The sequence below is a fragment of the Sinocyclocheilus grahami genome, unplaced genomic scaffold (genome assembly GCF_001515645.1).
Source record: "Sinocyclocheilus grahami isolate Dianchi unplaced genomic scaffold, SAMN03320097.WGS_v1.1 scaffold117.1, whole genome shotgun sequence".
Lineage (NCBI taxonomy): Eukaryota > Metazoa > Chordata > Actinopteri > Cypriniformes > Cyprinidae > Sinocyclocheilus > Sinocyclocheilus grahami.
Window position 1 is genome coordinate 2,209,452 of NW_015505296.1, and position 12,627 is coordinate 2,222,078.

A 12,627-nucleotide genomic window follows, 5' to 3' on the forward strand; every position below is an offset into this window, starting at 1 on the left:
CTAACATCGCTCCATCTGACTGCACTATTTGTAATGGTCCGATTACACTAGATAGACAGCTTAGAACAAGCTCTCACAGAGGAGAGGTTGCTGAGTTCACAAAAATGAAGCCTTTTCGGTCCAAGTCATTAGTCATTTCTGAGTGTTCTGGGTGTTTTGTTCTCTGTTCTCTGAAGTCTTTCTGAGCATCATCCGTTAAAAGTGAAAATGTCCAGATACCTGTACCTCACGTGAAAAAACAACAACACCCCCAAGCAGTATAACTTAAGCAGACCTATTAAAGATTATTTTCTTCCCATAGTGTTTTTCTATTCTTTATTTAGAGATATTCCAAATCAAACTGAAAAACGTGAACCTTACAAGAAGTAGGCCTAGTGTTAGTCGCCACCGTTGTGGACTGTTAAAGAAAGAGGAAGTCCCATGGCCTGAATTGGCAGACACTCATATTTTCCTGCACTTTGTTTTCTCGTGCACTATAAGGATCAGAAATCTCTGAATCAACTGATCCAAAAATGAAATCTTTGTAGTTGGGGAAAGAGTGGAAGTCTGGCTTTCGTAAGGAGTCTGGTCCTGTGTCCATGGGAAGGAAGAGACGCACAAAGCCTCCAGGAGGCGATTGTTATGGTTGAGATGCATGCATTTGCCCCTGAGGAGGGTGAAGTTTGGGCTCGCGTCTGCGCTCTGAACAGTGGCACTGGCGAAACAAATCACTGGAAAAAATGACCCCGGGGAAGATGCAGAGGACATGAAGTCTCTTGATGCTAAACTGTTTGGCTGATTTTCTATAATTTCTCCCAGCGTTTTTCTTTTTGCTTGTGATTGCTTCCAGAATAAATAATGATTACACAAGGGTTCACTCTCATTGCTATGTTCGTTCTTCAGCTGAAGCCAGTGTCCAGATAAGAGCCTTCACAAAGCCTGACCTGCACCGTTTGCTCCAAAAACACCTAAAAAGAAACCAGCTTCACACTTACCAATGGTATTTACCATGTTTTTTTGGAGATGTACCATGCAATAATGGTTACTTGGACATACTACAGTAGTGGTTACTCTTTGATATACAGTAACTTGGAGTAAATGACACTGTGATAATCAAAGAGTATCATGATGTATATCAGAGCACACGGGTTTTTACCATCTGATGGCTTCACTTAATGACTTTATAACAGTACTTTTTTCTAAAGATACACTACAGAAAAAAGTGTGGAATGACTATTTTTTTAATGCTTTTCAAAAAGAAGTCTCTTATGCTCACCAAGGCTGCATTTATTTGAAACAGTAAAAACAGTAATATTGTGAAATAAAATTACAATTTAAAATAACTATTTTCTAATTTAATATATATTAAGATGTAATTTATTCTTGCGATGCAAAGCTGAATTCTTCTTCAGTGTCACTGGATCTTTCAGAAATCATTCTAATATGCTGATTTGCTGCTCAAATAAAACAATGTCAGATTTGCAATCACATGAAAGAATTACATTTTAAAATATATTAACATAGAAAATAGTTTTTTAAAACTGTAATAACATTTCATTATATTAAAATTATAAGTAGAAGAAAAAAATGTTTTTACTCTATTTTTAATAAATAAAAGCAATCCTGGTGAGCCTGAGAGACTTTAAAAAACATTAAAAAAAACATTTGATCTGAAGAGTGCACATTATTCATCTTTACTCTTATAGGATACTAATTAGGTTGTAAAATATTTTAATAATTTAACAAGTCTCCATTAAAACTTTCTTTAGCATTTTAATTACTAATCTTAAAAATTTTTAAATTAAAATTTGATAAACATTGTACATTTGAAGAAATTCAGGATTTCATTGAATAATATTCTCAAAAATTCTGCCCACCAGCAATGATGCCATATTTGCATACTGAAGTATTTTTGCTTACATTGTGAATGGTCTTTTTTATATCTATTTAACCACACAACCTCATTTACATTTCAAAGATGTTTTCATAATGTGTGTTTATTCACATACACAGAAAACAAAGCACATCTTGAGAGTCTTGACAACAGACATTTAATCCATGCAAAACCAAAGTCTAAAATATAAGCTTATCCAAAAGTTTACCACCATTTCCTTTGCTTCCTTGCAAACACTATAATAATCTTCCACAAAAAAAAAATGCAAATCTAGTTTAAAACATTTTAAAAAATAGCAAATGTCCACATACAGGTGTTTGAGACTCTGAAATCAAAGGGAACTGAAAATGAACAGGCTGTGAATTGGGCAGCTCTCAGCACGTGCGTTTTGGATCGATAGACATTAAGCGAGCTGTTGTTAATGGCTTGCCATAATAGACATTTCAGGTTGACTTCCTTCTGCCACATTTTGTGTTTGCTAATACACTGCCTCAGACGCAGTCCCTGTGCAAAGACGGGAAGCTGCGTGAGGCAGCCTCCATTTGTGTCCATTTGTTTGTGGAAGATGGAGAGCGAGGAAGGGATGTGCGTCATATTCCAAACAGAAATAACAAGGACAATAACAAATAAATGAGAGAGGTTTGGCTAGGCGAGCGTCCAGAAAACATCTCGGTTCAGAAGTGACTCCACAGGTGGCGAGGGAGGAGGACATTCAGTGCATTTGTGTGCCTGATAACATTCACGGGTTAGCCAGGGACACCGACTGGTTTGGCACTGGCCTTTCAACCTTTTTTGGCATCCCGCAATGGTTGACAGGATCATTATTGATGCTGTTACAAAACTTGTGCATCTTTCCCTCTCTAATCTGCGTTCTCACTGTCTGTGGTTTTTACAAATTCCCCGTCATGCCCTTTGGCTTCAAACCTGCCTCTTTTGGTTGTAATGGCCGAGAGGGACAGAGTTTGCTAATGGAAAGTTCCTTTAATTAGCATGTGTACTGGCAAACGTCCTGGGGCTGTTAGGACATTTTCCTGGGCTTGTGGGGACATTTAGGACAGGCCTGTCTGCGATCAGGGTCCAAGAGTTACGCGGTTTGCCTAGAACTCCATTTGAAGCACAGCCTCTCCATCCACTCAGCACATTACATTCTCGGTCAGTTACTTTAATAGCTGTATGTTGTGGCTTTTCTGAGAAGAGAAGAGGTGTGTCCTCCTGCCATTATTTAAAAAATTAAACAAGTTTAGTCGTGACATGCCATGGAGATGACAGAAATAACATACTGCCGCTCTGACAGAGCTAAACGCACAGTTTAATGGTGATTGATGCCATATTTGTTGTTTGAATAGCTGAGCTACAGATTTGTTTCAAAGCCGGAGGCACTTTATTGAAAGGACTGAAGCGTTTTATACAGGTTTATACATCATTAACACATGTATACATGTTGTAGTTGGCACACAGTTGAGTCTTTTTAAAAAAAAAAGATGGTTTATGAAATGGATACTTCTGATATTAAATTCAAAATTGGATGAGACGCATTCAAGAAGTGTCGTTATTGTCGGCTAAAGCTACAGCGATTAAAATAGTTTTCATTAATTGAAACAAAGAAATGAAATGATGAAAAAAATGTATGAAAATGAGTAAAAAACTGAAATAAGTTTAAGTGAGTGAATGACAATGAAATAAAATAAAGCTAAATAGAAATACATATAATAAAAATGACAAAAGCATGCACGTGACAAAATTACTAAAACGAAAATACGTATACAAACGAAATAATTCTAAATATTAAGTGAATACTATGCTTATAAATAGTACTAAAATAACACGGATTAAATGTCATTTATAAAATGCTTATACATTTGAATTGCCCAAGATGCTACAGTGACTGGGGAATGCAAACAGTTTCCAAACTATATTACTGTTTGTTGTTTATCATTAATAATAGATTTATCTACTGTACATTAGTATCTTCTAAAAGCTTAAACTATGATGTACTCAATATTTTTGGTAAACATTTTTACACTTAAAAGCTGTGAAATCAATGAAATCTCCCTTATGAACGGAGTTAAGCACGGAATGAATGCATTGTGCCTAAGAACATGGTAAAATCGCTCTAAAACATGACTAATACTACTGCTAATACTGTGAGTAATACCATGTTTTTTACTATGGAAAGACCCTGCATTGGAGTATCATGGTATTATCAACTGATAGCATTACTGTACCGTCTGGCACTGGTTGAACAGATAGCACACAAGTGATATTTCTGCTATGAATGAAAACAAAAACCAATCAACAGAAGATTGATAAGCTTTAATAAGATATCAGTGCAGAGATACAACTTATTGGGTAACATTTCCCATACAGTAATGTCAACGATAATCATAATAATGTCAATATACATTTAGCATATTAAAATATGTACGTCTGCCTGCACGAACTGCCTATTTTCTGTATTTATCTAATGTTGTCTTTAAAGTTGAAGAAATACACAAAACCAGTGGAGCACATAAGGGCAGAGTCATCTAAAATTCAGGGCTCTCGGTCTGGTGAATGACCTTCAGAGCAGTAGATATTAGACAGACATACGTGTACCAGCGCTTTCTGCACATTCAGATGCACAGCTCTCACGGTAACATCTTCATATGGCTGCACTGCTTTAAGAAAGATACGAGTTTTCCATTTCCTCCTTTGGCATTAATATCTGAACATTCAAGTAATAAGTGCAGAACTGCATTGCTTTGTAGCTTAGTGTTGAATGCTACATGATTAAATGGGCAGTGACCTAGATTAGCTTGTTTTAAGGCACCTGTAAGAATTTAAATATCAGATTTTAAACCTTTAAAAAGCATGTGCACATTGATGTATCTGGGGGATACATTGGGGGAATATGCAGCATTTCACCCAACAACAATATAGTTTTCCCTTGATGTAAAGAATGATCTTGAAGTTGAAGAGAGTCTGGAGAGATGTGCTATCTGTCTAGCGGCCTCTCTCCTGCTCTCATATTGTGTCTACTGTGACTGTCTATCACTGCAGCAGATAGGAGTGTCAATCTATGTGAGTCTTGAGCATTGAAATGTCTGTGTGATCTAGTTTGAAATATGTACACACACACACACACACCAATTCTGCACATTTTCCCCCTTAAATTCTCATTATTAAGTTGTTTGTAATTACCATTATTCTCAATGATAAGTCTCATTGTAATATTTTTTTTTCTTTTTCTTTTTAAACAGTATAAATTTAAATCCATGAAGGCTAATAAAATACTAAACTACTAAATAACTCCTTTTTATACTTTTATACTTAACTTTTCGTTTTTTTCAGGGGGGGAACTGTAATGAAAATAATGCAATACAATCTTAATAGTGCTGAAAATAGGCATAATTGTCTTATAATCAATCCTATGACATCTTTTTTTTTCTTTTGGAGTGAAATATGACCCGGACACATTTTGTGGCATTCTCTCTTATGCTGAATTAGCTTTGCTTAGTTGTGCACAGCCACTCTCTCAGATCCCGTCTCACACAGCGGATCCACCATAAAGCAACACATCTCCAGTCTTCTATCAAAACACGCTTATTACTTTAAAAACTGGACTGTGTGCCAAACCTCATCTTTGTACCTTGAAATCGTAGCAATGTGTCATTCTTTTTTTTTCACCAGGGGTTTAGATTTACATTAAAATTTAACAGAAGATCTAAAGTGCTAATATGTCATTTCTTGCTACATTACTACATATTGCCACAGTCATAACCAATAGCCTTAAGAAATAATTTATGCTTTATGATTCAACTTTAAAGACAACCTCAGGGAAATTCAAATAGATAGAGTTAATGTTGTTATATTCATATGGGTATTCATATGGGTCAGACAGCATGAAGCACCATCTTTAAACAATGCAAGAAATCACTAAGATTAAACTCATTTTAAGGATCCAGTATGCTACATAACATGTCTAAAACAGATTTGTTTTATAAAAAAAATCTTTACTCCAATTTTTGAACCAACTGTACTGGCCTGCCAATAATTGTAATATGCATTTTTGCATATTTCCAGAAATAAATGTCATCAAGAAAGAGCACAGGACACCAGCACTGCACACTCGATAAGGACTCTGATTCACATCTACTGAGTAGACAAGACAAAGTACCAGGACAAATAAATGCTTAACTTTATCATCAAAGTAGAAATCTATGGTAAAAATCTTAGAATATCTTCCTTTAAATACGTATGTTTACAGCTAAATAGACAAAAATATGTTTTTAAAGTGGTCTCCACAATAAGGCAATAAACGGAGATCAGAGAGAGAAACACAGTATTGCTACTAATCGAACAAAGAAAGGCACACAAATAACATGAACACTGAAAGTGGTCAGTGAGGAAAAGGCATAAAGACCCCATGAAACAGCTCGCGAGCACAGTTTTCTTTCCTTTATTGACATATTTCCTGTTGAAACAGGAAGTTTGGGTTGGAAATATTAAAGGATTGTTTTTTTTTTTTACGGGTTAAACATATTTTACAACCATGACTGCAGAGAGGAGGACATTTTCATTTCAGAATTTGATTGAACAAATGTTAAAACATTAAATATATTAAAGTTATAACATTTTGTGTGTATTTTGTAATTATAAAAGTATGTGTGACAAATGTTCATTTTGTTAACTTTTAGGAGTACACTAGCACAGTGGTTGCCAGCATAGGTGTAACTGAACTAAATCAAAAATGAAACTAATTTATGTGCTGAACTATTATAATGTAATGTCATTTTATTGCTTTTTCAATAATATTTAAATATTTTATATAGAACTATTTTATTCATGATAAATTAAAACCTTTTTAATTTAATTTAATTTTAATTTAATTTAATTCCTCTTATACTAGTTTTGCCATGTCTGCATATCATAGCATATATATACCTAAAGCACAACTAGCACAGTGGTTGCCAGCATAGGTGTAACTGAACTAAATCAAAAATGAAACTAATTTATGTGCTGAACTATTATAATGTAATGTCATTTTATTGCTTTTTCAATAATATTTAAATATTTTATATAGAACTATTTTATTCATGATAAATTAAAACCTTTTTAATTTAGTTTAATTTAATTTAATTAATTCCTCTTATACTAGTTTTGCCATGTCTGCATATCATAGCATATATATACCTAAAGCACAATAACTGGGGTCACTGTATATATCTCCAAACTCGGTTCTGGAGGGCCGGTGTCCTGCAGAGTTTAGCTCCAACTTGGGCAGCACGTGCATGAAGATCAGCTATGGCATAAAGACCCCATGAAACAGCTCGCGAGCACAGTTTTCTTTCCTTTATTGACATATTTCCTGTTGAAACAGGAAGTTTGGGTTGGAAATATTAAAGGATTGTTTTTTTTTTTTACGGGTTAAACATATTTTACAACCATGACTGCAGAGAGGAGGACATTTTCATTTCAGAATTTGATTGAACAAATGTTAAAACATTAAATATATTAAAGTTATAACATTTTGTGTGTATTTTGTAATTATAAAAGTATGTGTGACAAATGTTCATTTTGTTAACTTTTAGGAGTACACTAGCACAGTGGTTGCCAGCATAGGTGTAACTGAACTAAATCAAAAATGAAACTAATTTATGTGCTGAACTATTATAATGTAATGTCATTTTATTGCTTTTTCAATAATATTTAAATATTTTATATAGAACTATTTTATTCATGATAAATTAAAACCTTTTTAATTTAGTTTAATTTAATTTAATTAATTCCTCTTATACTAGTTTTGCCATGTCTGCATATCATAGCATATATATACCTAAAGCACAATAACTGGGGTCACTGTATATATCTCCAAACTCGGTTCTGGAGGGCCGGTGTCCTGCAGAGTTTAGCTCCATCTTGTCTCCAACACACCTGCCTGGAGGTTTCTACTAGTATGCCTAGTAATACCTTCATTAGCTGGTTCAGGTGGGTTAAATTAGGGTTGGAACTAAACTCTGCAGGACACCGACCCTCCAGGACCGAGTTTGGAGACCCCTGGTATATATTATACCAGGTTGCTTTTTGTGAAATCTGGCAACCCTCGACTCAGAGCAGCACGTGCATGAAGATCAGCTATTGTTAATATTGTTAATAAAGCACATTGAATTACACACAGCTTGGGAACCACTGCATTAGCATACAGATGAGCTCAAAACTGCCCTTTTGATTTCATGGGGTCTTTAAAGGAACACTTCACTATTTTTGAAAATAGGCTCATTTTCCAACTCCCCTAGAGTTAAACAGTTGAGTTTTACCATTTTCGAATCCATTCAGCCGATCTCCGGGTCTGGCGGTAGCACTTTTAGCTGTAGCTTAGCATAGATCATTGAATCTGATTAGACCGTTAGCATCTCGCTCGAAAATGACCAAAGGGTTTCTATATTTTTCCTATTTAAAACTTGACTCTTCTGTAGTTACATCGTGTACTAAGACCGACAGAAAATGAAAAGTTGCGATTTTCTAGGCCGATATGGCTAGGAACTATACTCTCATTCCGGCGTAATAATCAAGGAACTTTGCTGCCGTACCATGGGTTGGATCCCCAGAAAATAGTCCCCAGCTAGGTAACTTCCAACGGAAAGTGCACGCTCCCTGTGCAAGCAGGTGGTCACGTTGGTTATGTTGGCTGAAGTTAGCCTATTTTCAGGCGCTGCACAATATCATCAATAATCGCAACTTTTAATTTTCCATTGGTCTTAGTACACGATGTAACTACAGAAGAGTCAAGTTTTAAATAGGAAAAATATCGAAACCCTTTGGTCATTTTTGAGCGAGATGCTAACGGTCTAATCAGATTCAATTATCTATGCTAAGCTACAGCTATAAGTGCTACCGCCAGACCCGGAGATCGGCTGAATGGATTCAAAAACGGTAAAACTCAACAGTTTAACTCTAGGGGAGTTGGAAAATGAAAATAATGGAGTTTTCCTTTAATGATGTGTCAGAGGTAGGAAAGTTAGAAGAACAAATGAAAGAAATTAGAACATTTCAAAACAAGTAGCTTACAGTAGATTCTTTTTTTTTTCTTTCTTTTTTTTCTCGTTTGACATTGATAGAGGAAAAAGAGGAGAATATGCTGAAAACAGCTTCGCCGAAACGATCTGACAAGCAGAGAAATAGACAGCCAGCTGAAGACAAAACGGAGCAAAATTTTAACTCCTCCAAAAACACTTAAATTCATTCAGAAACTGTCTTGTAACTAAAAAAAAAATAGTACATGTATATAATTTATGAAGATGTAGACAATAAAAATAGAATCAAAGCTACATTTGCCATGTATGCGCTCAGGTAGATATGACTGTGAGAGGGTGTTTGTGGGATGTGCTAAAGCTGGGATGCTTATTGTCAGGATGGTGGCTATGAGATGAGTGTTAGGGTCGGGTAAAGTAGGACTGCATTGCTGTGGAGAAACCGGTTTAAGTGGTCTGGTCTAATGCTCTTAGGAGGTCACTGCCCTGCAGCAAATGAAGATTGCCTTGCAACGGGACGTTGACCTCGCAGTCGTAACGCGTCAGTTCAGGCAGAAAGTAGGTCTCAAAGGAGGGCCCGATAAGACGACTCACAACTCCTGCAAACAAAAGCGGTTCTGAGAATCAGCATCCACAGTGCATGACGTACGTAAGTGCAGATGTGTCTGTGTCAGTTCAGAGCTCACCATCCATTTTGGAGGAAGGCTGCATGTTGAACTCTCTGTAGTTACAGCACTGTTCTTGATGGCGTTTTGTCGCCTGTCCGGCCTGATTCCCCGAATACTGGGTCTTCCTGTGCTGCTGGTCCATGCCTCCATTATGGGCCATGTCTTTGTCTAGATAGAAATACATTTGTGACCCTGGACCACAAAACCAGTCATAAGGGTCAATTTTTTGAATTTGAGATTTATACATCATCTGAAAGCTGAATACATAAAATTTCTATTGATGTATGGTTTGTTAGGATAGGAGAATATTTGGCCGAGATACAACTATTTGAAAATCTGGAATCTGAGAGTGCAAAAAAATCTAAATATTGAGAAAATAGCCTTTAAAGTTGTCCAAATTAAGTTCTTAGAAATGCATATTACTAATCAAAAATTAAGTTTTAATATATTTACAGTAGGACATTTACAAAATATCTTCATGGAACATGATCTTTACTTAATATCCTAATGATTTTTGGCATAAAAGAAAAATCAATCATTTTGACCCATACAATGTATTTTTGGCTATTGCTACAAATATACCCCAGCGACTTAAGTTTTCTGGTCCAGGGTCACATTTGATTCACAATTGGTGTTGGTTTTGTCTGCAATACAGCTGCTAAAAAATGTGGCCTTGAGGATTTTTAAAAACCATGAACTAAACCAACCAGCTACAAGGTGAATCACAACATTACAAACATTGATTTAAAGCAAAAACATATTTGAGGTACGAGAGTGTGCAATTAACTGCTTTAATGAGGGAAACAACTACAAGTAGTCTGACAGAGTAAGGAGACGTCATTTATAGTGCTTCATGGGAGTTGTCGGGCACTAAAGTGTTCTTTTGACACAATTTACTTGTCGGGATTCTCTGATTGGTGGAGATTTCTCTGCAGATTCATGGGTGATGTAGTTGTTCATCAGAAATGAATACTAATAATCCTTTTTCAGTGTGGTACCTGACAAAGCGCTAGTGCTGAGTGATTTCCTGTCCATGACGGCACAGCTCTCATTTCGAAGTCTCTTCCACATTGTGTGTTGTGATTTTGTGGGGGGCGTCTCACTCTAAAACACAGTCATAGCATGCAGTGACTTCAAGACATGATGTTTAAACACAAAAATCACCCAATAGATCAATTAAAAACTATCATTTCAAAATGTTTCAAATGCTTGGATACACTTGTTTTAATTTATATTTCTTAAAATGTTCTCAAGATTTTTAAACATTTATTAATCACTAATAATGATTTATTAATGTTTAGATTACATTTTTTTTGCATTATACACTATCAAAACTATTTTAAAATATTAGCTTGAATGGTAGTCTCTTCTGCTCACCAAGGCTGCATTTATTTGATCAAAAATACAGGAAATACAGTAATACTGTGAAATATTATTTACAATTACAGTTGTCTATTTTAATATATTTTAAAATGTAATTTATTCCTGTGATACAAAGCTGTATTTTCAGCATCATCACTCCAGTCTTCAGTGTAACATGATCCTTCAGAAATCATTCTAATATTCTAAAAGCATTTCAGGTTAAATATGAACAAACCATTGTCATCTGTGTGAAGGAGCGCTTGAAATTGTTAGCAAGAGCAAGTCGAGCTGGACTTATATCTCTGTAGTTCTGCACAAAGTTCTCCATGGGCCTGTGAAACAAAGACCGGAGTCATCCAGTGCAAATCTAAAGATAGCAGCATATGTTATTTTATAAGACCGAACCCAGAGAAACACCCTGTAATATGCAGAATCACCTTTGCAAATAAGGCGCCATTCGATTTGCTGGCACAGTTTGGCAAGAGCGCTTTGCAGCTAAAGGATCCATCATTCCAGCCTTGCTGGGTAACGGAGGGTCAGGCGGCCACTGCAGATTCTGACGGCCTCCCATAGAGGACAGCGGGGTGCTGGCGGGGTCATGGTAGGGAGGCATCTGCATGGGGCCCCTGCTGTAGGGTACAGATGGCCAGGACTCCACAGAGCCTCTGTTGATGCTCTGCTTGTCCCCTCCTGAACTCATGTTGGGCTGGAAGTGGGCTGCTGAAGGGGAACTCAAGGGTTGGAAGAGGCTTGTGATGTTGCTGAAGCTCTGCTGGTTGGTTCTCAGGGCTCCGATCTCAGATGACGGTTCCTCCGGGCAGATGGGATTGAGCTGGAAGTCCTCACCATCCATGGGGATGTAGGGAGCCAGAGTCTCCAAGTCCAGATCACTCAAGTCAGTCTGGAAGGTCATGGGGAGAGGTCAAAGGTCAGAACAGATTTTTCTATAACACCTGATTCTGTTATTCCATAATCAAATGTTGACATTAAAAGGATCATGAGGAATCAATATTTCTCTGGAAAATAAAAGATCTTTAGAACAGTATTTTTTCCCAGAAAAACAAAACAAAAAACAAAACACAGACTGTTTTCTGAAACAAAACAAGGCATAAATCAAACAAACAAAAAACAAAACGCAAAATAAACCCAAACAAACCGAAACACTCAAATTTGTTTAAAACAACTAAAACGGACTGTTTTTGAAAAATAAATAAATAAATAAATAAAATCAAAACAAGGCACTCACATTTGTTTAAAAGAAAAAAAGAGGTGTTTTTGAAGAAAAAAATTAAACTTTATTTTGTTTAAAAATGTGTTTGTTCAAAAGATGTTTGTATACACTTGACTGAATTTACATTTATCATGGTCTTATCATACCAAATCATACAAATACTTATACAAATAAAAATTTCTTTTTTAAATGGATGAGTTGGACTCATCCAAGGAAAGGCAGCTAACAAGTGCTCTGCATATATGGGAACTCCTTCAACATACCTTCAGAACAGTTTAAATATTCAGGCAATTAAACAAAAAATGTTTATGGAAAAAACCCCACTAACAATATTTTATAATCCTTTTCAAATGACATATTTAAAGGGGACGCTGTGTGTTTTTAGGTGAAAGCAAAAGCACTTTATTTGGCCTTCCAGAAGTAGATGCATTTAGGAATCTTTAAGATTACTTGCAACAGAACAGCGATGCATTTTATGGACGA

The 12,627-nt window shown here is 35.9% G+C and overlaps 1 protein-coding gene across 2 annotated transcripts; it reads right to left on the reverse strand.

The window, feature by feature from the left end:
* Nucleotides 1-9,007: 9,007 nt before the first annotated feature.
* LOC107589560 (endothelial PAS domain-containing protein 1-like) lies at nt 9,008-11,841 on the reverse strand. Of its 2 annotated transcripts, none has more exons than XM_016278051.1 (5): nt 11,351-11,841; nt 11,149-11,245; nt 10,550-10,655; nt 9,570-9,719; nt 9,008-9,482 (listed from the first exon to the last, which is right to left on the reverse strand). In XM_016278051.1, exons 1-5 carry the CDS (start codon nt 11,824-11,826, stop codon nt 9,331-9,333), a joined length of 981 nt encoding a protein of 326 aa, XP_016133537.1. In that variant the 5' UTR covers nt 11,827-11,841; the 3' UTR covers nt 9,008-9,330. The 2 variants fall into 2 exon arrangements, with proteins under 2 accessions (XP_016133537.1, XP_016133536.1); XM_016278050.1 differs by having other exon boundaries at nt 9,570-9,743.
* Between the last annotated feature and the right edge of the window lie 786 nt (nt 11,842-12,627).